General features: G+C 40.3%; 2 protein-coding genes across 12 annotated transcripts in view; one reads left to right on the top strand and one right to left on the bottom strand.

Annotated features, from left to right (window-relative positions):
- Nucleotides 1-1,326: 1,326 nt before the first annotated feature.
- The window catches only part of TAB2 (TGF-beta activated kinase 1 (MAP3K7) binding protein 2), a 122,793-nt gene continuing 98,294 nt past the window's right edge, over nt 1,327-25,825 (bottom strand). For 10 of the 11 annotated variants that reach the window (XM_065590327.1, XM_042848230.2, XM_065590330.1 and 7 more), the window contains 4 exons: nt 18,488-18,648; nt 12,711-12,804; nt 11,157-11,237; nt 1,327-3,381 (listed from right to left, as the gene is read on the bottom strand). In XM_065590327.1, coding sequence (XP_065446399.1) covers nt 3,236-3,381; nt 11,157-11,237; nt 12,711-12,804; nt 18,488-18,648 — 482 coding nt within the window. In that variant the 3' untranslated portion in view covers nt 1,327-3,235. The remainder of the gene's footprint in view (nt 3,382-11,156; nt 11,238-12,710; nt 12,805-18,487; nt 18,649-25,825) is intronic. The other variant, XM_042848236.2, reaches the window with a different exon arrangement.
- Nucleotides 13,004-15,552, top strand: LOC135982640 (uncharacterized). Its single transcript, XM_065590337.1, has 2 exons — nt 13,004-13,988; nt 14,983-15,552. The coding sequence occupies exons 1-2, from the start codon at nt 13,412-13,414 to the stop codon at nt 15,456-15,458; spliced, it is 1,053 nt and encodes a 350-aa protein (XP_065446409.1). The 5' UTR covers nt 13,004-13,411; the 3' UTR covers nt 15,459-15,552.

Below are 25,825 nucleotides of genomic sequence, written 5' to 3'. Positions count from 1 at the left end.
GCAAAAGACAGTAAATTTTATACCGTAATTGAGAAGTAAAGACTTCCCCCGCTATTATACTGTACAATAGCAGAGTCCGTAAACATTCAAATTTTGGTACAGGCACCAATAATTATGTATGTCCATTTTAATCAGTAACAAGTATGTGGTTGACCTTGTTTGGAATTACAAAAGCTTCTTCACCCCTTCCTCCCCCCCCAAACGACATTAACAGGAAAGGAATTAAAAGTCACTGAGTGAACATGCTGTGGCCTGCCTGCCTTTCTTGGTGTTCGTCTAGTTTTTGTACCAGTATATTGGCTTCTAAACCAATATAGTTAGAGCAGTACAACCCTTTGTGTAGATGCAGTTACAGTAGAACCTCAGAGTTAGGAATACCAGAGTTACAAACTGACCAATCTACTAAACACCTCATTTGGAACCAGAAGTAAGCTATCAGGTAGCAGCAGACACAAAAATATATAAATAAATAAAAGAGCAAATACAGTACAGTACTGTGTTAAACTACTAAAAATACAAAGGGAAAGTTTAAAAAAAGATTTGACAAAGTAAGGAAACTGTCTATGCTTGTTTCATTTAAATTAAGATGGTTAAAAGCAGCATTTTTCGACTGCATTGTAAAGTTTCAAAGCTGTACAGTATTAAGTCAATGTTCAGTTGTAAACTTTTGAAAGAACAACCATAACTTTTTGTTCAGAGTTACAAACAACCTACTTTCCTGAGGTGTTCATAATGGAGGTTCTACTGTACATAAGGGTGCTTATATCAATATAGCTTATTTCTGTAAATTTACTGATTTAAGCACCTTTAATGTCGTATAACCCCCTTGTGTGGATACAGTTATATTGGTATAAAGATGCTCTCTGTACAATAAGCTAGCCCAATATAAGCACCTTTATACCAATGTAACTGTGTCCACAGTAGAGGGTTGTAGCATTTTAACTATGTCTGCTGCTTGAAAACCGATGTAATTATAGCAGTACAAAACCTGAGAGTAAGCCAGCCCTTGATTGGGTACGTCATCTCTGACTGAAAGCAGCTTTACTACTTTCTGGAGCAGGAAGGAATTCTATAGTCAGGACATAATTCTGTGGCTGCACTATTTTGGAGCAAAACAAGCCCTGTACACATTTAACTAATATGTAACAGAAATAAGCCACGGGAAAAATACAAGATGAAAAAAGATGCCATAAAAACAGGTCTTAATTAAACCTTTGGCCATAACAAATCAGCATATTTTAAAGCTGTATTTAGCTATTTATTGCTGAGTTGGCTACACTTTTACTCCACAAGATTGAAAAAGCAAACAAATCACAAAAGCAAACATTAGAATATATATTTTTTTTAATTTTTATAAATAACTTATCTGTTACAAAGACAGTTTACCCAGCTAAATCACAAAACCATCAACTCAAGATATCCAAATTAGGTTTTATTAATAAAACAGGTAAAAACTGATTTGTCAATCTTCACATAGAACTGCAGATGAAGCTGAAAAACAAGGCCTCATTTTTATAAACAAAATGCATTGAATGCAAGTGCTTTGGGTCTACTGCCTAATTACCTGGGATTGTCATTTTATTCCCACATAAAAAATGCAAAGCCTTCAAAACAAAAGGCCTTTGTGCATTCACATAGATCACTTGTAAAATTCCTATTTAAAAATGTCCACTGGCAAATGTTTACAGTGGGTGACAGTCTACTTTATCTTTTCCCTTTTGCTACATTTTAGCAGTCCCTCCAGCCTCACTTAGTGCTGCTACATTATTATTTACATGCTGTCTTTTTCACGTGTACTGTAATATAATTTCATTTTCTTGACTTCAGTTACATACATTCCTGATCACCTGAATATTTTCCTTTAAAAATAATCATCAAAATAAAGAGATGCTGAGGTTGCTTCAGTGTTCAAGTCTGCTTGATTTCTCTTTCCAGCCTTTATTTCAGTTGTCCTAAATATTGCTATCCTTGTTTTCTATAAATATAAGACTTCACCACCAAGTCAGGTTTAGAAACTGGCTGCCAAAACAGGAAAGTATTTAAAGTTCTCTGAACAAAGCTGTATGATGCTGCTGCTGTTGATTTTGGTACTGTATGTACTCCCCCGATAAATATCTCTTCAAGAGTCTGCAAGATACCCAGCAGATGAAGCAAGCTTAAATCAGATGCTAGTCTGTTGGTGGGTTGAAAGTTTCTTAGTTTGTTTCCTTGTGCCAGACAAAACATTATCTTGTGTCACCCACCGTAAAACTCAGTGTACAGAGTGAACTATATGTATAACTCTTCCAACTTTTCCTGCATTTTTACCAAGCTGCATCTGCAGGTCTTCACAGATCATCAGCATTTACAAGAGCAATGTACAGAATGAGCAGAGGAAAGCTATTGTGCATAGTTTCTTACCATTAATGCTCTTATTTTAAGGCATTGCTTCTCTCAGATAAAAGCTTAAAAAAGGGACATGATCGTGCTTAATCACTTAAAGGGAAAAAAGAAAGTTAACAAAAAAGACTATTACACTATACATACAGAAGTACAAGAAAATAATAAAGGTGAAGAAAAGAAATCACTTAAAGCAGGCTCTAGAGCTATGTACAGTAGGAAAAGCTTTGGGGTATTTCACTGTGTATTGTACAGACAATGCATGCAGTTTTTCCTTTTCATCTTTAGAGGTGATTGTATAGATTCTGGCTTCACAGAGCAGAGACGTTTTCAGGGAAGACAAGGCAAAGAGTACCACTGATTTGTGAAGTTCTTCCCCTATCCATGGGCACTGTGGCGGCAAACAGTTTAAATAGTTAAACCTTGTTCCTTTTAATTTCCTCTGCATTTGTAGTGTTTCACTGAAAGCTTTGAAAACAAAAAAGCTATCATTCTATTCCTTTCCCCTGTCAAAATTCAGTAGTGACATTGGGGGATAAAGAGGGATGGAGAACACCCAAGCACTGAACACGGTGAGAATTATCTTATTGGGATATTGGTAATACTGTACATGGTTTAGGCAGCTGGCAACCAAGTCTTTCAGCAGATTACCTTTCAGCTGATGAATTTCAACTGCCTTGGACACAACACTGAGGTATTATTAGCTCTGTGGGCTGACATTTAACATTAGCAAAACACCATCTTGTCAAACCTTCAATTTTACAAAATCCTATGCATAAAATGATTTTTTCCCCAATGACAGAACAGTCCATTGTAGGTTTCTTATGGTTTTGCAAAAGATAATGGGCCTGTTGGCTTAGAAATGCCTGGGCATTTCACATTGTTCACAACGGTTTAAGGCTGGATGATTTAAAAAAGTACAGGCAGTACAATTCCACTGAGCTCCCTCGTCTTCGTCTGTGTCTGGAACAGTCTTTGGTGTTTTGACAATGGACCTTTGATCTGTAGGTGTGAAAAAGAAAAACAATTACTAAACAAAAACAACAAGGATGGACAGAATTTTGAGCTGAGTTTTGGGTAACAAATAAAATTACCTTGTACCTGTGAAAACTGCACAAGTTGTTGTAAGTGACGGATTTCTCTCCCGCCTTGCTCTACCTGCTGCCTATATATAGCTTAGCCAATCACATCAAAGGTAAGTCTCCCAACCACTTTTCTGTTCTCTGTCTAGCCTCTTCCTAAATTTATTTGAATATTGCAGTTTTAGCAGATTAAATTAGTCAGCAAGGGGAAGGTGCACACAGAGAAAGAGGTTATTATATAAAGTCACAAGAAAGTTTAATATTTATTTAGATTTACAACATGGAAAAAAAGGGCATGCTCTGGTCTTGGGGGGGAGGAGGGGGCGGGGCTCCGAAGTAGGATTTAAAAATATGACCCTGAACAAATGACAACGGAAAAGATCAGCAGCTTTCCCCAAACCAGAAAACGAACAGCTAGAATATCAAAAACAATACTCTGTCCTGTTCACAAATACAGTTCTTTACTGTACCACTCTCTGCAAAAGTCTATGTAAAAAGATAGGCCTTGAAGCATGCCCTGAAGTTCAGACTCAGTGAAACATAGGGGAAGGGACCTTGAGAGGTCATCTAGTCCATCCCCCTGCACTGAAGCAGGACTAAGTAGACCTAGGCTATCCCTGACAGGTGCCTGTCTAACCTGTTTTTAAAATCCTCCACTGATAGGGATTCCAGTCTCCCATGGCTACCTATTCCATACTTAACTATACTTACAGTTAGGAAGCTTTTCCTAGTATTGAACCTAAATTTTCTTGCTGCAGACTAAGCCCATTACTTCCTGTCCTACATGCAAATGGAGAATAATTGATCACCATTCTCTTTATAACAGCCTGTAACATATTGAAGACTTACCAGGTCACCCCTCAGTCTTCTTTTCTCAAAATTAAACATGCCCAGTTTTTTAACTTTTCCTCACAGGTCAGGTTTTCTAAATCTCTTATTTTTGTTGCTCTTCTCTGGACTCTCCGATTTTCCTACACTTTTTATGTAAGTGTGGCACCAAAAACTGGACACAATACTCCAGCTGAGGTCTCACCAATGCCTAGTAGAGTGGAATGATTACCTCCTGTGTCTTACATGCAGCACTCATATCCAAGAATTATATCTGCCTTTTTTGCAACTGCATCACATTGTTGGCTCATATTCAATTTGTGATCCACTATACCTCCCTCCCCAAGATCCTTTTCTGCAGTACTACCGCCTGGCCAGTTATTCCCCTTTTTGTATTAGTGCATTTGATTTTTCCTTCCTAAGTGTAGTACTTTGCCCTTATCTTTATTGAATTTCATCTTGTTGATTTCAGACTAATTCTCCAATTTGTCATGGTCATTTTGATTTCTAATCCTGTTCTCCAAAGTGCTTGTAACCCTTCCCGATTTGGTGTCATCCACAAATTCTGTCAGTGTACTCTTCATACCATTAACAACAGTCTTTGGCTATTTAAGGTTAAGGGGAACACCTGGGTGGGGATTCCAAAGCTGAGGGTCACTTGTGGAGAGCACCAGACCAAGGAGGGCTTCAGTTGAGTGCCTCCACTAACTGCAACTCCAGCAGAATGACAGAAAAACAGGCAGTCTCTCTAACAGCTAAGTTCCATGCGATAGGGCTTTATAGATTTTAAAAATCCCATCACCTGGAAACCAACAGGCAGCTAGTGCTGATCACAAACCAGTGAGATACACTAATTTACATTACGCACCATCTTCACTGTGTGTGTTAATTTCAGTGCAATACCGGTAACAGTATTTAATTATATACACATACGCTATACATATCCTACCTCTCAGTATTTCACCCTTTCCTAAGCAGATTCATTTCATTACTCCAGATACAGAGTTTAGCTTTTCATGATATGTATAGTCTGTTATTACTCTCTTGAAATGGCAATGGCAAACATTTTGATAGATGGTCAGACTTCACTGTAGCTTGTTAGCATCTTTACTTACTGCTAAAAATTTATTTTTTAACTTTTTGATACATTTCTGAGTTTATTCACAACAAATATTCATCATCACCATCACAGATTCTAAGAAAATCATTTTTCACTTTTGTGAATGGGGAAAAACATACAAGTGTCTCCAAACACTTACATCCAAAATTCATCATTATCTACACTGTATTTTAAGTGCAAATCTAAACTGTGGAGATGAGCCCAAAACAACCTCTCAATCTTAGGAGTGTTCAACTTAAGCTATAGATCCAAATTTTGTAACTGAGCCCTCCTCTACTAAAATACATACTTCTGTTATGGTTGATATTTCTCATTTTATGAGATGTGAAACTGAAAAGTAAATGAAGGACTAATTTGGCAGTTCTTGAAATTCAATTTTTTAAAGTCACTTTTTAAAATTATATAAGAAACATTTGTAATGTCCAGTAACTCGTGTCCTAAAGCTGAATAGTATTTAAAAACTAGCTGGATTTTAATATTTTATATGGTGCTAATCAATGGCAAAGTTGTGTTCTAATGCTATTTAAAAAACAACACTATTTTCATTGTTCCTGAATACATTTCTATGGTGACTTAGAATCCTAAATAATTCTAATCATTATAAAAACAATCACAGAAAAATGATTTGTAAGCATTTTTGCAATGGGTGAGGCACACAAACAAAAGAGGTAGTGACCTATAACCTAAACACAATATAGCACAATAGGCACAGTCAAATCTTTATTATTAATTATAATTAATCATAACCTTTAAAAATTCACTGCTTTTGAATGATGCAGATTTAATATGTTCTGGCTCAATTTGGGAAAAAAAAATCAAAAAGTTGTCATTTGTAACAGTCACTTCTAATCATACTCAGCAGGCATCTGCTATGGTTTTGGCAGAGCTTAAAGTGCTTGCCCATATGACACTTAAGTTCTCAGAACATCTAACATTCTTCTGTCTGGTCCAACAAGGGGCTACCCCAAACTGCTGAAACGACATCCCTCCACACTGATACAGTTAAGGCATGGTTTAAGCTAAACTATGACTTTAGCATGGTCTGGTAACAGTTAAGTCAGATCTGCACTTACAAAACAGAACCAAATTTTTAAAGTGTCTGAACTCTGAAAAGTTACTCTAAAAATAACATATGATTCCATGTTTAGTTGCTATGATTTCCAGATCACATGTTCTTAATTTAATAAGAAACCTTTTTTCCTGTTAGCCTTGCAATCTCATCCTGGTCTCAGAAACAAGGTCAGAGTCTTTCCACTTCAACCATTAGCACTTGTAATAAAAGGTTCTATGGGCTAAATTAGGCCTTCTGTGATACCTATGCAAACCCAGGATCTTCAGATTATGCCCTCAGTTACACCTGAACAACTCCTTTGCCTTCAATGCAGTTGGTACAGGTACAACTAATTTGAACTTTGTAAAAAGTTCATCATTCAGAGGGAATAGAATCTGCATCTCCTGTTTGTACTGGCTTTGTAGGGTTAACAGGAACAAAAAAATGTAAAACTTATTTTGTCATTAACAAAAGCAGATATGACACTGAATACACACAAATCTTAACTACATTAGGAATGTGTTATCTGAATCCTACATGATGCATAATATTAACTTTTCAAAAATATTTAAAACTGTTTTACTGGGGGTTGGAAGGTTTCGATGGCAAATCACTCACATGACAGCTGCTACAGCGATCACAGAAACTCGGCTCACTAGGGAAATTAAGGACAATTGAATTGAATTATGGTAAATTTTAAAAAATACCCACCATTATTTAAACAGAAAATCTAGTTGCTACGCTAACTCTCAGACTGTACAACTAAGTGTTGGCAGTTCTACTTTTGAATATTTTTAAAAAACAGCTGACTCACCAAATGTGACTCACTGAGTTTTCAGCCCCAGGAAGCATGAAACCTCTCTCTCTCTCTCTCTCTCTCAGACTTGGCAGACTAAAATGTTTTAGTCTGCATTCTGAACTTCAGAAATTATTAACGCCCACTCACTCTTCATAATCCTCTTTAGAGAGGTGTAGCCCATCCCCAGATGCATGCGTCTCCTTTGGAAAATGCTCACATACTAAAGTTAAATGTTATGAATTATTTCTAAAATGCAGAGCCCACAGTTTTTATTTAAAAGTGTTGCAATAATTTATTTTAACAAATACCTTATGCTCTTAACAGAAATAGTCAGTTAAAAATATAAAGCCATGGTATTTTAAACATAACATCTGACAACCAACTTTTTTAAGTTGTTGCTACTTAAATATCAAGGATAATCATATCTGCTTTTTGCAACGTGAAATTTAAAAAAGTTTTTTTTTAAACTAAAAAACCCCAGCTTTTTATGTGAATCAGATATTTTAAATGTTAATGAAATAATTATTTTAAAAAAATTAAAAGATTTAAAATTAAATTTGAAACCACGACAACCTACATTAAGGCCTAAATTATATTAAAATAATTGAAATTAAATGAAAATATTCAAGTGGTACATGTTTTCTGCTCAAGTTTTAATGAAAGTCAAATCACTGAACTGATTGAAATCAGGCAAAGCATCTGGAATTAGAGTTTAAATACTAAGCCAGCTTTTGATAGCAGTAGCTTCTTCTGCAGATGCAGAGAGAATATTGTTTTTATTTCAACTAGTTCAGTTCAATGACTAGTTCTTCCAACTGGGATTTGACAAAGCAGAAAAGTTGATTTTTTCACTTCCATTTTATTAATAAGAACAAATGTGTGAGAGGCTGAGCGCTACTAGTTCTAAAATCTTGAAAGACATGAGGGCCAGAAACAATCAGTTCTATTCACTAAGACTTATTTCTTTGTTCAGTGAATCAGCTAGTTCTCAAAGCAAAAATATGTTTTGATAAACTTACTTTTTTTCTTCTGTATCCAGTATGCTTAAGGTAGTTTTATTTAACTAATAAAAACAATTTTAAACTGCTGTTCTTGTGGATTTTTAATTGAATTTCAATTTTCATCCAAATGCAGCTTGACACAAATCACTAATAAAAAATTAATAATAATCTAAGTACATAAAAAATGAATCAATTAACCATTTTCCAACAATCAAAAATGTAAAAATGTAGAATTTGAATAAATGTATATTAAGTTAGATAATTGCTTAAATAAACGTATAGACATAATGCATCCCCCCTGGTTAGCAAAAAAAAGTAGTTCCAAATTTAGTGTAAAGGCTATATTTAGTTGCAAATCAATGTTTTACTGGTTTCCAACCAAAGAGAATCAACCTTTCTTTAGGGAAATAACTGAAGTTCAAATGCAAATCAAATCCTGCTTGCTTATTTAAATCATAATTAAAATCAGTGATTTAAATCCATTCTCCCTGGCTCTTTGCTATAAAAGCTTTCATTTATACTCTACCTTATATTGCTGCTATTAGTCCTTGGGCAAAATATTCAATGTCAAAGCAGCTCATCAGAAAAGTATGCTTGCAAAGTTGAGCTATTTGACTGCTTCCAGGAAAGGAGATCATCATCACATCTACAGTGCAATTACCTTCCCCTAGTCTAGAATAAGGAAAGCCCACTTCTTTGATACAGTACATATGTATTTGGCATGCTGCTAAAATAGCTCCTAGTTTTCTTTAGTATTATGTGCCAGACACTTTATAAAAGTTTCTGGGAAATCATGAACTGTCAGAAATGAGTGCTTTGCCAGTGCCAAAATTCTTTAATTAGCCACTTCTCAAATTGTGTATAAAGCAAGAACCTGAAGGAAGAGCTTCAAAAGCTCAGAACACATTAAGAATACCCATCATACCTGGAGTTCACAAGAAATTTGGTATACTTGCCTTGGAATTCTGTACTAACATTGCTCTTTTCTAAAGCAATATGCTTTCACTAGGGACTGTGATGAAGCCACCTAATCTAGTTTACTTAGAACTATGCAATAGATTAAGTAAATACAGATGACCAACTTTAAAAAAAACAAAAACATAATCCAACTCATGTATTTTTCATAAATAAATCTACTTTAAAATACTAAATGTAATCATTCCTCTGTATTAATTTCTTCCCTCCCTAAAAGTGTGAGAATGTATACAATGAAACAGAAAAGGAAGGAAAGCATGCAGAGGTAGGATTTACTCTCACTGACTTTCAATGAGAGTTAGGTACCTAAGACTATGTCTTCACAGCAATGTAAGACTAGGGTTAGTAACTCGAGTCAGGGAACCCTGGGCTTGAGTATCAATACTGCATTTTAATCCTAAATTAAGAATTTTCTGACCCATGCTCAAACCTAGGGCACTGGTGTCCATAAAGCAGTGCACAGACCAGAGTCAAAGTAGATATATCCCAAAGTGCCTAGCTCTGTCTCCTCCCACCTGCAATGTTGACACTCTAGCATTATGGGTGGTGCATTATGGGAAAACTACTGCTCACCCTGTCTCCTAACTGTGATGGTGCTACTGATGGTACTGATGTGCCCAAAGGAGCACATGTGTATATAAATGGCATAAGTAGCTCCTTTGGTGCTTCTCTCAGTAGAATGACTGCTGTTTGAGAAGGATTTATGCTGAACTATCACCTAATCTGAGAATTGGGCTCACCAGCTCTAGGGTGAGTCACTGCAGCCTCCCTGCATGAAAATGCCCCTGTGCACCTGTTCTGAGGATAATTAGGACATCTGTCTCCAGGGCTGTCAAGCTATTAAAATGAAACTTTGCAATTCTTAATTTTTAAAATGGGATGTTCAGTGAAGGTGTTTTTGTTTGTTTGTATTTTTATTTATTTTTGTCCGTTTTGAAAATTGACATAAAATGAAAGTATCAGAGGAAAAAGACCCCCCCCCCCAACCTGGCTGCTGGTGGCTGCAGAGTGAAGTGCATCCCCTGAGTTTGAGGTACAGTGTGCTCCAGCATGCCCTCACCCTCCAGAATCCCTTATCCCTGCCCCACCTCAGAAGGCAGGGATAAGGGATCCCCGGGAGGCTGCAGAGAAGTTTTGGATAGAGTTGCCAATTTTGGTTGGATGTATTCCTGGAGGTTTCATCACGACATAATCTTTAATTCCTGGATACTCGGCTCCCACTCACCATGCACATTGCCCGGGGCGCCCCTGCACATGCAGTCCCAAGGAGGGTGGAAGCAATGGCCAGAGAATGAAGCAGGACCAAGCAGCTGCCCCGCAGAGATAGGGAATGGCAGGGCTCCCAGCTCAGCATAGGGATGACCCGCAACATCCCAGCATCCAGGAGCCACCTCCTGCCTATCAACTTCACTCCCTGCTCCAGGCAAGCTCCACACAGCAACAAAGAGGAGCCGGTGCTGGGGGAGGAGCAGGAAAGGGGAGCACACTCAACCAGGCATTTAATGGCTCTTCCTGCCGCTGTGCTGGCTGCCTGCAGCGCTGCTCCCAGTTACTCTGGGATACATCTGGAGTACTTCTGGGACCTGAGTCAACCTAGGGCCACATGCAGACAGGAAACCAATAGGGCTCACACCCTAGGTCCTATGCACTGGGACCCTGGGTCTAAGCCCTAGGTTAGCACATTTGCAGTGTGGATTCACAGAGTGAGTGAGAGAGAGAGTGCGTGTGTGTGTGGCTTGAGCCTGTGCTCAGAACCAGACTTAAATTGCTGTGTAGACATACACTTAGTGTCATTCATGCTTTTGAAAACAGACACCACAATCAATATTCAGATTGAATCAGAATTACAGCATGTATTGGTAAAGGTAAAATAAGATTTTAGTATAACTGTACTTATGCTAGGACTAAATCCAAACAGTACCTTTGGGTTTTGGTGGCACAGGACCTAGAAATCCAATATTGTCATAAAAATTATGAATAGCGCTGGGATTAAAATGTGGTCCTGAAAAAAAGGTAAATACAGTTTTTTTTAAACAAAAATCTTTGGATATAAAAGCACAATTTTTTTGTAATGGTTACAAATGATAATACTACTATGTACATCATTAGCGCCTTTCATACCAAGATATCAATACAGGTCTGAGAAAGATATTACTGGTGGCTAAGTAACTTTCCCACTTAAGTTACACAACAAATGAACGGCAAAGATGGGAAAAGAATCCAGATAGCTTGATTCAGTCAACAGCTCTAGCTGGCAGACTGACTGCCTAAATAATATTCAATTAAAGTTTTATATATAAAAAGCATTATATTGGTAATTTTCACCTGCCTCTTTCACATATTTGGTTTTTTAAAGTTAATTATTTTACCACAGTTCAAAGAAAGGCATTATTTCCCACGATACAATATGTTTTATGTATTTAGATAACTTACTATACAGAAGCTCTGAGCTCCCTAACCATAATGAAACTCACAATTATGAGACACACTTAAATGTATAAAAGCTACATGAAACTTATTGCTGAGCTATTACTTAATTTGAATTTCCTCAATTTCATATGTTTAAACTCTCAATCCTAATGTTTCATAAACTTTTTCTCGTTTTAATTTCCTCTTTAAAAAGAAAAAGATGTGTACTGAAACACATCGGAAAGTTATTTTCAATCATTCACAACTTATTTCTCTTTTTTCTAATGTAGAAAAGCATGCACTACCCTTGAATACTAACTGTATGCTAAGTTTGGCATTTCAAATGCCAATCATTTGAGTTCTACAAACCTCCAAAATAAATCTGATCAAATCTTAAACCATACCCAATGACTTATTTTCTTGGATGTCAGCAATCCTCTCTTTTTCTGTTTCTCAGCTACGTCCAAGGGCTCAAAACTTCACTGTAGCATTATCTTCACTAAATCCCTATTTTCTTCTTCCTTACCTGCAGGTGCACAATCTTGGTCTTCAATGACCAAAGAATCCAAAAGCAACAGGGGGAAAAAAAAGGCTTATGGCCCTGCAGATGAGGAGGGAGGACATACTGGAAGCAAATCTGAAGCACAGTTTTAACTACCTGTGGTTAGATAACGGACAGAAAAAGGTGAGGAATGCTGGCCATGCATTCCGAGAAACTTTTTTCATTCTCCGTAATTCAAAAAATAGCCAACTAGATTTTTCCAATGTTACGAAATAATTTACTTCTAGACTTATGGAAACCATGGTGTAATAAATTTCAACCCGACTTTTATTTGAGGGGGTAGGTAGTGGGAAGATTATAAACCGCCACAACCAGGGATTTAGAATGAAAGTATTTTCATAACCGTAACTATAATATTATGATAATGCAAATAACTTATGTGATGATCATGTATAGCTTAGCCTGATATTTGATTTATGTGTCATGGGGGGGGGGAGGGGAGGAGAAAATAAAATAAAAAAAGAATGTTTATAGTTGCTGATGAACTGAGAAAGCATACTGTACCTCTTGCTTGAAAAAGATCAATCTCTTTGGTTAGGCAATCTATGTCTATCTGTAGCTGTCTGTTACAACTTCGCAACTGTTGCATTTCTTCCAGCTGAAAAAAAAATCTGTTAGACTGAGTTTTCCCACTTCATTGTCAATCACCATTCATACACAGGCGGATGTACATTTAAGCTTATTTTTGGATTGGAGATGTATCATTCACCCTTTTGTCATGGCTTTATTGTTACATCTTTCAGGCCAAGTACATAGCACACGTGCTCACAGATGAATTACTCCTGAAGTACTGTCCCTTTACAGACTAAGGCCTGGTCTACACTAGGCGTTTATGTCGAAGTTAGCGCCGTTAAATCGAATTAACCCTGCACCCGTCCACACTGCGATGCTATTTAGTTCGACATAGAGGTCTCTTTAATTCGACTTCTGTACTCCTCCCCGACGAGGGGAGTAGCGCTAAATTCGACATGGCCATGTCGAATTAGGCTAGGTGTGGATGGAAATCGACGCTAATAGCTCCGGGAGCTATCCCACAGTGCACCACTCTGTTGACGCTCTGGACAGCAGTGCGAGCTCGGATGCTCTGACCAGCCACACAGGAAAAGCCCCGGGAAAATTTGAATTTGAATTCCTTTTCCTGTCTGGCCAGTTTGAATCTCATTTCCTGTCTGGACATCGTGGCGAGCACAGCAGCACTGGCAACGATGCAGAGCTCTCCAGCAGTGATGGCCATGCAGTCTGTGAATAGAAAGAGAGCCCCAGCATGGACTGATCGTGAAGTCTTGGATCTCATCGCTGTGTGGGGCGATGAGTCCGTGCTTTCCGAGCTGCGATCCAAAAGAAGGAATGCAAAGATCTACGAGAAGATCTCTAAAGACATGGCAGAGAGAGGATACAGCCGGGATGCAACGCAGTGCCGCGTGAAAATCAAGGAGCTGAGACAAGGCTACCAGAAGACCAAAGAGGCAAACGGACGCTCCGGATCCCATCCCCAGACATCCCGTTTCTACGAGGCACTGCATTCCATCCTCGGTGCTGCCGCCACCACTACCCCACCAGTGACCGTGGACTCTGAGGATGGGATACTGTCCACGGCCGGTTCCTCAGACATGTTAGGGGACGGGGAAGATGAGGAAGGAGATGAGGAGGGCGAGGCAGTTGGCAGCTCTCACAACGCTGATTTCCCCGACAGCCAGGATCTCTTCATCACCCTTACAGAGATCCCCTACGAAGCGTCCCCAGCCATTACCCCGGACACAGAATCTGGTGAAGGATCAGCCAGTAAGTGTTGTAAACATCTAAACATTTATTTTTAACAAAACAGGAATATTAACAATTAAAAGAATGGGTTGTTCATGATTAGTGTGCCCTAGGCGCTTAACGGTTTAGTAAGGGGCAGTGCAAGTTTTGAAAAGAAATCTAGCAATGTCCGGTTTTCAGTGATTGTCCTGCACAAGCCGCTCTACTGTGTATTCCCTGCTACTGCAGCTACAGTAAAATGCGGTCTATATGTGCGGGGATAGAGCAGTAATCCTCCTGGGACATCTCGATGAAGCTCTCCTGGAGGTAACTTGAAAGCCGTTGCATGAGGTTCTTGGGGAGAGCGGCCTTATTGGGTCCTCCGAAGTACGACACGTTGCCGCGCCACGAGATTATCAGGTACTCGGGGATCATTGCTCTGCACAGCAGGGCGGCATACGGCCCTGGTCTTTGGAGGCTTTCCCGGAGCATTCTCTCTTTGTCGCTCTCGGAGATCCTCATCAGGGTGATGTCGGCCATGGTGACCTGCTTTTAATTAGGTAGGGGAATGTTAGTGTTGGGACTGCTTTCCCGTTCCTTTACAGAACTGTCACCGCTGGTTTGCAGCCACGCGGTGGAGGCGGGAGAGGGGCAGCCGAAAGGGATCGTTCCCGGGGACAGCCGCGAGGGGGTGGGACAGGGGCAGAGTTCCCGCTTGCCGGATTGCTGGCAGCAGGGACTGACATTGATTTAAATGTGAAATGAGGCCAGTGGTAATATAAAAGTTTTAAACTGCCACAAGTGTACGGCTTACCATGTCTGCCTGCAACAGAAATTCCGTTGTGCTGCCTCGCTTCTCAAATGTGCTGTTCAAGACCCCAGGCACAGAATGCGAAGGCCGAGAATTCGACCTTGTGCTGAGTGCGCATGTGAAAGGTGCTGTGCATGGTCTTGTTCACAGAGAAAGACTATGTTCTTTGTTCACAACTACATTTATCTTTCAGAGGAATTCACTCCCTTTTTCCCATTTCCACAGCCCCGTCTGCGACTGTCTCACAACCTAGCCTGGAATCACACTCCCAGAGGCTAGCGCGGATTAGGCGTAGGAAGAAGAGGACACGGGAGGACATGTTCTCTGAGCTTATGGCCTCTTCCCAAGCCCAGGCAGCACAGCAGACCCAGTGGCGGGAGAACTTGACCCGAATGCACCAAGCCAACATGGATCGGGAGGAGAGGTGGCGGCAGGAAGACCAGCAGGCGACTCTAACGCTGCTTGGACTACTGAGGGAGCAAACGGACACACTCCGGCGCCTTGTGGATGTTCTGCAGGAACGGAGGCAGGAGGACAGAGCCCCGCTGCAGTCCATCTCTAACCGCCCTCCCCCGCCACCAAGTCCCATACCCACCTCACCCAAAGTGCAAAGAAGGAGAGGCGGCAGAGTCCCTGCTAACTCTCACTCCACCCCTGCAGAGAGCTCTAGTAGCAGAAGGCTCTCATTTCCCAAAATTTGAAAAGTTCTTTCCTTCCCGCCTGACACAAGCCCACGTCCAAGTTTCACCTCCCAATGCCATGTGTAGTTGATAATAAAAAATTCGTTTCTGTTAACTACTGTTTCAATCATGTTCTTTTGGAGGAGGAGGGGAAAGGGGGTTGGAAATTGGACAGGACAGTCACCTTTGGCAGGGTACATAGTCGGGGGCAGGCACAGCAGCAGGGCACATACACAGTGCAGTGATGCAGTGACTAGTTGCCCCGGTTAGTCTGGGAGGTTGTTTTGATGTAATGTTGGGGGGGGTGGGTTGCTCTGTGACTTTGTGGCGGGGGAGGGCAGTTACAGATCTTAAGCGCCGGTCCTTAGACAGGATCACAGAGCCACACAGCATGGGATCTGTAACCGTCCTCCCCCTGCCACAAAGTCAAATAGACCTCCCATACACACAGTCCCGATCAGGAGGGGTGACAGGCTCCGTTGAAACAAGCATCCCACCGCAGCGGAGCCTGTCAATCCTTGAGTTTAGAAGCTGCATTCGCATCACAACACTAGACCCGCCCCGCACCACAGTCTGCGTCCCAGTTTTAAAAAATTCCCGCTAAAACAGTATTAAAGAAAACGGTGTGCTTTAACAAAGTAGAACTATTTTTATTTCGACACGTGTGTTGGAGGGGGGGTGAAGGGGGTATGTAACTGGATAGGATAGTCAACATTACCTGGGTAAAGAAACGGGGGCAGGTTTAGCTTCTCAGTACACAAACTATAAAATCACAGGTTACCCTGCTCACTCAGGAACTTTGCTTTCAAAGCCTCCCGGATGCACAGCGCTTCCCGCTGGTCTCTTCTAATCGCCCGGCTGTCTGGCTGTGAGTAATCACCAGCAAGGCTATTTTCCTCAACCTCCCACCCCGCCATAAAGGTCTCCCCCTTGCTCTCACAGAGATTGTGGAGCACACAGCAAGCTGCTATAACAATGGGGATATTGGTTTCGCTGAGATCACAGCGAGTCAGTAAGCTTCTCCATCTCCCCTTGAGACGGCCAAAAGCACACTCCACCACCATTCTGCACTTGCTCAGCCGGTAGTTGAAGAGTTCTTTTTCAGTGTCCAGGGCGCCAGTATAGGGCTTCATGAGCCAGGGCATTAGCGGGTAGGCTGGGTCCCCGAGGATGACTATAGGCATCTCCACATCCCCAACAGTTATTTTGTGGTCCGGGAAGTAAATACCTTGTTGCAGCCGTCTAAACAGACCAGAGTTCCTGAAAACACGAGCGTCATGAACCTTGCCCGGCCATCCCACGTAGATGTTGGTAAAACGTCCCCTGTGGTCCACCAGTGCTTGCAGCACCATGGAAAAGTATCCCTTTCGGTTAATGTACTGGGTGGCCTGGTGGTCCGGTGCCAGGATAGGGATGTGAGTTCCATCTATGGCCCCACCGCAGTTTGGGAATCCCATCGCTGCGAAGCCATCTATGATCGCCTCCACGTTTCCCAGGGTCACTACCTTTGGCAGCAGTACATCAACGATTGCCTTCGCTACTTGCATCACAACAACCCCCACGGTAGATTTGCCCACCCCAAACTGGTTCGCGACTGACCGGTAGCTGTCTGGCGTTGCAAGCTTCCACAGGGCTATGGCCACTCGCTTCTGTACACTCAGTGCAGCTCGCAACCGGGTGTCACTGCGCTTCAGGGCAGGGGACAGCAACTCACAAAGTTCCAGGAAAGTTCCCTTCCGCATGCGAAAGTTTCGCAGCCACTGGGATTCATCCCAGACCTGCAGCACTATGCGGTCCCACCACTCAGTGCTTGTTTCCCGTGCCCAGAATCGCCGTTCCACGGCATCAACATGACCCATTGCCACTGTGATGTCCTCGGCGCTGGGTCGCCTGCTTTCTGACAGGTCTGTGCTACTCTCAGACTTCAGGACATCACCGCGGTGCCGTAGCCTCCTTGCCTGACTTTTCTGCATCTGCCTCAGGGAAACCTTTATGATAAGCTGCGAGACGTTGAGAGCGGCCACAACTGCAGCGATGGTCGCAGCGGGCTCCATGCTCGGAGTACAGTGGCGTCCGCGCTGTCAATGACTGGAAAAGCGCGCGAACTGTTTTCCCGCCGGCGCTTTCAGGGAGGGAGGGCGGGAGTGATGGACGGATGACGACAGTTTCCCAAAAGCACCCTCGACTCATTTTGTTACCCAGAAGGCATTGCCGGCTACACCCAGAATTCCAATGGGCAGAGGGGACTGCGGGAACTGTGGGATAGCTGACCACAGTGCACCGCTTCGAATGTCGACGCTATCACCGTTAGTGTGGACGCACAAAGTCGAATTACTGTCCTTAGTGTGGACACACACGTTCGACTTTGCAATATCGATTACAAAAATTCGATGCAAGTAAAATCGAACTACTCTCGTAGTGTAGACAAGGCCTAATAAAGGTTTCAGATTCAGGTTACTGTACTGCAGTAGTCCACCAAATGATGGCTGGCAAGATACTATGACCCCTTTTTCTTTGAAAAATGGTATGTTGCCTCCAAAGTGTTCGCTCCCTTTTAAACTATCCTCACAGATCATCTTGCTATACAATTGACAAGACAGATGAAGCACGAGAGGAGAAGGTGGCTAGAATGCTGGTGTTAGAAGGCATGCTATGAAACAGATTGTAAACAGAGACTCTAGACTAAAGCCCTAGTTATTCGTGTCTTTGAGACCTTCAAACTAGCCTATTGAAATGCGGTCTCCATGGTACACCTCTACCCCGATAGAACGCGACCCGATAGAACACGAATTCGGATATAACGCAGTGAAGCAGTGCTCCGCTGAAAGCCACTGAGAAAGTTCAGTTAGTGCACAACGTAATTGCCAACTTAGCCGTCCTTGCTATGTGGAGCATATTATACCTGTTATATCTGTATTTGGAACAACACTGGCTACCAATTTAATTCTAGATACAATGTGCCATTAAATAAATTATTGTGTCATTTATTTTATTATGAAAGATCATGCTTATGGGTTTGAATTTTACAGCATATAGAGATTTTGACTTACTGAAGGAATTTGGGAAACAGAATTCGATCTCTTCAGGCGCCTTCGTGTCAGATTATTCTCCATTTCATTGACTTCTGATTTTAGTTTATCTAACTTTTTCTTTTGAATCTCGAGTTCACGTTGAAGTCGCTCCATCCTGGCTTTCTGGTGTACCAGTAAAGCTGTAATACATATCAGCAAAACAAAGTCCAATTTTAGCTAATTTATTATCCACCATACTGCAACAGTTGATAAATAAAGATGAAGGCTAACATCCTCCTGGAAAAATGATTCCATAAGAATGTTTTTTCATGCTTCTCACAAGAAAGCTTCAGCCATGTAAGACTACACATCCCATTATACTTCTGAATAAAGTATGAATCAAGTATTTAATCTGCATTAAAATCTAAAGGGTCTAACATATTATGTCTATGTAGTATTGTCTGGTTTTGTATTGTTTGGCTTTGCAGCTTTGACAGGTTGCAAAATTAGATAACTGAATAATTCTAATGGTGATCCAGTGAACTGTGCGGTATTTGGAAACACATACAAGCACAACACATTTACCATTTTTGTACTTTTCATCACCTGTTTCTTTGTCAAGAAAAAATTAATCACACAAAAAATCTAAAGGGTCAGAGCAAGAAAATCTCGACAATAAGTCTTCTCACACTAATAGAAAACAAGTTAAACTTAGCCACATATTACAATTTGTGAAAATAAGCTTTTACAAAACCTAGTCAAAATTGTAAAGGGAAAAGTAAAAAACAAAAACACCCGCAAAATCAAATAACCCTTGTACTGTATTCATCTCAAATACCACAGAATTTTAGGCAAACTATGAATACACTATATGAAGTAGATTTTAAAGTAAGGCATGCCTCTATTACAGAACACACTATGTTCCTTGTATTAAATGCAGTTTTTGATGTAAACTGAGCCTTCAATTAAACCAGGAGTTTTATTAATGGCAGAGAGATGACATGTAAAACAAGGCAGAAAAATAATCCAAAATTTCACAAGTAACTCTGCTGGAAAGTGGTTATAGTTATTACAGTACATATAGCACATACCATTTTATTTCTGAATTCTGACTCATAACTATTAATATTAGCTTCTAATTTCTGATGCTGTTCAGCGTACCATCACCATTATTCACAAAGCAAATACTCCATGGGGGCTAATATAAACAGGGAGGTTAGGGTTTAAGTCATAGCATTTTAAAAAAGAGTGAAAATATCACACCAAGTCCAAATCCATTTTGCAGCTTACCCCTTAAAGCAATGCACAGTATTAGACTTCACCATATCATTTCACTTTCTAGCTGTACATCAAAACAAGGATCACATGTATTTATTGCACTCATTTGGCTTTATTATCTATTTCAGGGGTTCTCGAACTGGGGGTCATGACCCCTCAGGGGATCGCAAAGTTATTACATGGGGGTTGCGAGCACATGCCTCCCAGCTAGTTAGTAAGTCTGCTGTGAAAAGTGATATTAACAAACATACAAATATCATTTTAAAATAGTGTAAATATAAAAAATGAGCTTTTAACTTGGGGGATGGGGGTGTCACAATCAGAGGCTTGGTATGTGACAGGAGTTGCCAGTACAAGAAGTTCGAGAACCACTGGATTTGATGCACAATGAAAAAACTTGGCAATCAATTCAATTCCTGTATACATATTAGTTCACATTACAGACTGCAACTAAAAACATTACTTTTATTGGGACTATGTTCTGTAAAACACTGAGTTAAATTAAACTACTATGTAAATTAGTTGTATTTATTAATAAGTGGTAGTAATAAGGGGCTATTTAAAAAGGGTAGGACAGCAAGGGTAGGACAGTCCCTTACAAATGAAGGGTTCAGATAGATCTGTGATTTGAATAAAAGCTGTAAAAATAAGTGTCTACACCTACTCTATGTTGCAATATTCTATTACTATGACCTCACTATTACTCTGTCTGCTTGTTCATTCACCCACCTATTTATCTTGAATTGACTGTAGGTTCTTTGGAGTAAGGACTGTCCTATGTTTGTACGGTGCCTAGCAGAATGAGACTCCAACCTGATTAAAGCCTAAAATTTAATTATTATTAAATACATAGTCATATATAATGTTAAAAATTTTCAATCATGTCATGTGTTGTTTGTAAAAGTAGTAAAGTAATTCCAACTGGCATGACTTGATGCAGCTGTTTCATTTTCTTTCAGTCGGTTTGGTCTGGTTTAGGGCTGCCTTAAATAATACACTTTAAAGTTACTATAGGGTGGCAATAGCCACACCATAGTAAAACTGCAACACGACTTCTGTTTAATACAAAAGTTTTAAGCTTCTCTAAATCCACATGCATAGTCAGATTGGCTTGAAATATGCTATAGCAACAGAGGGTTCAGGATTCAGCTTTGGTTGCAAATTTGAGTCACATATACAGCCTCTCCTTCTTCCTAATTATCCTTTTTTAAAATAGGCTGGTCTAAACACAAATTTGCATTGAAACAAATGTTGAATTAAAACTAGTTTCGTAGTTTAGTGCAAGTCTGTGTGGACATTTATTTTGGAATAAAAATGGTTAAATAAAATTTAGCTTAATTCAGTTTATTACTTATCTTATCATGCCTTTTTGCACAGACATGGGAAAAAACACTGGGCACTAACCACATTTATCACTGGACTTCCCCTGAGGCGATCTAGTTTGTCACCAAGAAACAGCTGCAAAACCTGACTGTAAAGTTATTGGGTTTTTTTGGGGGTGGGCGGAATTCCTAAAATACAGCACCAGGAGATTTTTCACTAGAAAAATTCCTTTATGTGGAACCATACTGACTTTCCCATGGATCATCAGTAGAGTTGAGAACCCTTATAACCACAGCATAGACCTTTAACACTTGAGCTTAGGGAAGTCACTTCAAGTCTCCTCAACTTTGAAGTGCATAGAAATATTTATCAACCAAGACCATCACTACCCTAGGGAAAAGCAACACATCCTTTCCTCCCCACATTGCATCTTGCAGATAAGATGATTTTGTGCAACTTCTCAGTTACTTCGGCAATGGATGGACTCTATCTTGGTCCTGTCCTGAGCTCTATTACAGGCTTCCTATGTGATGCCAGGCAAATCACTTGAATTAGGTTTGTATAGAACACACCCTACTTCTGTGAGATTTGGGAGTAACAGCAGCCTTATGATTAATGCACTGGATTGGGACTATGCAGACCTGGGCTCAAAATCCTGGTTTGACCACAGACTTTCTGACCACAGGTATCACAAGGCTTTGTTTTCACTAGGAAAAAAACGGGGCGTTCTTAACTCAAGTTAACTAACTTGAGGTAAAATTCCTAGAGAAGACAAGCTAGCAGTTGCATACGTATTATGACAGAGACTTTAATTACAGCACCCCGCCTCATTCAGTGCACAAGATGGATCTGCTCTAGAGATAATCAGGGTTATGTAGTCAATTGGGCTGTTCTCTGTAGCATACTCGGCCTTTGTCGCAGAAGCTAGAAGGTGTGTAGTGAATGAGGCAGTGAACTTATGGAAGAAAAAGGATGATTGTATAATTAAGGCAGCTGAGCACTACTCTGAAAAATAGCTTCTGGTCATGTAATTAAAGACCGCATCATAGTGCATACTACATACAAAGGGGCCAAATAAGGATTGCACAGATTATGTAATTTACTAGGTTTTTGAAAAACAAACATCCATCCATCACTAGAACTGTACTGACTTTCACATGATGCATCAGCATGGTTGAGACCTTGAGATCCACAGCAGACTTCTCTATTACTTGAGCAAATAAAGCAAATGGTAGTAGTAATTTATCCTCTTTGTGGACCAGTCACTAGAGAGACAGACACTTTGCCAGTGGGTTTCACAGCTATTCTGATAGCTGAGGACTATTGAGACTCAGGAATCCTAGGATCTGGAAGGGAATCTGCTCTAGCAGTCTGTATCATGCTGACTCCTTCCTCCTCTATTCCTTTCTTTGTTCCCCTTTCCCTCCCAGCCTATATTCCCTTCTCCCCTGGCCTCTTTGTTCCCATCCCTGTCCCCAAGCTCCTGCTCCTCATCCCTCTGCACTGAAGTCAGGCTTCTTCCTCCTCTTCCTCACTTCCTGGGCACCAGCAGAGGAGCATTAAGGACATAGGAGAGACAGGCTACCCTGTTCTCAGTTCTGGTGTCCAGAGCTACAGCTGGTAGGGGCAATTGCAGGAAAAGTCCAGCTCAGGCCCTACAGCTCCAGAAGGGAGCATGTTCAGTAGCTCTGTGGAAACTATTTGTGTGTTGTTCAGCTGGCACGCAGGAGCAGTGCAGGGAGGGAGCATTCTTAGTTCAGATGCAATCTGTAGAGAATTTTGCTGCTGAACTTTAAACCTCTAGTGAGCATGTGAACATGGAGATTTTTCAGAGGCTTATAACTTGGCCAAACTTGGGTGGAGTTTTATGGTACAGTACAAGGCACATTCCTGACAACCGGGTGATAGCCCTGCTCAATTTCAAGTCCTTGCACCAACTCCTTCTCCCCATCATGGCTTCAAAAGGTACATAGTTGTAGCAGCAAGCCTCTTGAGATTCTCAAAGTGGGAATATGTGGAGGGCATGTCTCTATCCCTAGCTCCTGCAGAGAAGGGAAGTACAAAACCCCTTCTCTCTACATTAAGTTTCCAATGTTGGGTAGAGACTTCTCAGCTCACCCTCCCAATACTGCTGCTAGCTAAGCTCACAAACCCTTGACAATCTGACCCCTCCAATGCTACAGGGGTTGCCCTTGAAGAACGTCAACTTTAAGTCTGACTCTCCATTTCCTGTTTTCCCAAGGTTTGTTTTCTGTTCATTCTTCTACTGTTAGCATTCTTGTAAGAGGAATGTAGGAAGACTAACACTGAATTTCAAGGTTTGAGTTTTAGGAATTAAACTCTAAGAGCTAGTCCACACTTAAAATTTAGATTAAACTATAGCTATGTGGCTCAGGAGAATGAAAAATTCACACCCCTAAGTGCCACAGTTAAACCAACCTAAGTCCTTGTGTGGATGCAGCTAGGCCAATGGAAGAATTCTTCCTTCAACCTAGCTACCATCGCTCAGAGAGGTGGAGGTGGATTACCACATTACATAAAAAATGAAGGCACTTTTTTCATTAAAGAATATGTAACATTTTTCAGCATCCAGAGACTAAAAGGTAGCATCAAGTTTTGGAAGACAAGGCCATTTTACTGCAGAACTAAAACAAACATCAAATTTATCTGTAAAAATTACAAATTTGTACATAAAGGATAAATCACTTTAGCAAAACAAGTTGCAAAAGATACTAGCAACTTTTTTTTTTATTAAACTTTAACAGCGTCACATTATTATACAGATCAGCACATTGCCAAAGGTCCTGGAACTCCTTAATATTTAACTGTTCTATTTGGGGTAAAGGAGAACTGTACAGATTTATAACACTTTCGTGCCAGTAGGTGTTGAAAATGTTGAGAAGTAGGAAACAGCCTTCTTTGTCTCTGTAAATTTAAAATCTATTAATTAAACTGCAAATATTTGCATCAACAGGTATTTAATGACTAATGTCAACAGGTCATATTCACAAATACATCATGCCTTTGAAATATGATTTTACCTCCTTAGGTTTTTATGATCACACTCAGACTGGATATGGTTTTCAACTAGCACTATGGGATTTTTTAAAAAAATAAATAGAAAAAGTAAAACTTAATTGTGCAAAAATCTCAAGCTATTAAAAAAATCTCCCAATTCATCTATTTACATAAAGGAAACCATTGGCAGCAAATACTAATGCAACCTGCATCCATGAACATAGTTAATATTATACATATATATATATATACACACTTTTGTTGCTGAAGAGGAACACAAATGTAACTACATTGTATTCATTTTTTTTCTAAATTACATAAACAAGTATATTACAAACTCAAATGAAGCACTCAACAGTTAGGAAAAGCAACTTTCATTAGGCCCCCTTGTGCGTACGCACTATGGTACGGTCTTTAACTTACATGATCACATACTATCTTTTTTACAGGACTCCTTCCTCACTCAGTACACTGGGTAGACGATGCTCACTGAATGAGGTGCTTTTATCGTCACTGTTCAACATACGGCCCAACACCTTATTAACTGTACACAATTCAAACCCTGCTCTGAACACACATTTATTAATTTCTTCACTCCTTTTTCTATGGCACTCATCACTATAGTATGTGACAACCATTAATGAATTTTCCTTCATAATACCCCTGTAAGATAATGTATTAGAATTGCCATTGTACGGATGGGGAAATAAATACACAGATTGTCAGAAGCGTACACTACTCCTGAGTGTCCAACCTGAGATGTCTATGGCCTAATTTTTCAGAGAATTTAGCATTTTATAGCACTTCATGTGTTCAGAGCACAACTCGTATTGACTTCAGTTGTAGATGTGAGCGCTCAGCACATCCACAAATCAAACCACAAGGTCTCAAGTTGGACATCCAGAAAATGATGAGCACACAATTAGTGATCACCTCTGAAAAGTTTCGTTTAGATGACTTTTCCAATATTCCATAGGAAATTTGTGGCAGAGATAGGGATAGAATTCAGTTCTCCAGGGTAGCATGCCTTAGCCGTAGCATAAGACAACCCTTTTTCTTCCTGCAGTGTTGTGCCTCATTCACTATATATCTTCCATCTTTGGCAACAAATGAGACAAAGAGGACTTACAGACAACAGCCTCATTTACTACACAACCCTGATTCATTCTCAGAGCATGCTCCATCCTGAGCACCGAATGAGATGGGGTCCTGTAGAAGAAATAGTAGGTGATCATGTAATTAAAAACTATCATAATGCAAGAGCACACGGAGTCCAAATTAAGATTGCACAGACAACCTTATTTCTGTAATTTCCTAACTTCTGAATGCTTCATTTAGCAACCAAACATGTTTTTTGTGTGCAATTTCAGAGGTTTCTAAAAAAGAAATCTGAAAAAAATTCCTATGTGTGGAACCATACTGACTTTCCCATGGATCACCAGTAGAGTTGAGAACCCTTATAACCACAGCACAGATCTTTAACATTGAGCTTAGGGAAGTAACTGACAATAGTAGGTTGACGACCTCTATGTGGATGAATCACTAGAAGCAGAGAAGGCACACACTTTGCAAGTAGGTATCAGATATTTGCTGCCATTAGAGGAATGGTGAAACTCAGAAATCCTCGGCTCTGTTCCAGATTCTATGGGTACAGTGTGTTCTAGTGGGCACAGATCATCATGCCTGTTCTCCGACAAGCCCGACCCCTTCTGCCCTCCAGCCCATCCTCATCCCAGTCCACCAGCTGCCTCAGCAACT

Source organism: Chrysemys picta, chromosome 3 (assembly GCF_011386835.1).
Source record: "Chrysemys picta bellii isolate R12L10 chromosome 3, ASM1138683v2, whole genome shotgun sequence".
NCBI classification, from domain to species: domain Eukaryota; kingdom Metazoa; phylum Chordata; order Testudines; family Emydidae; genus Chrysemys; species Chrysemys picta.
Note: the sequence above shows the minus strand (reverse complement) of the source record. Positions and strands in the feature narration are given on the sequence as shown.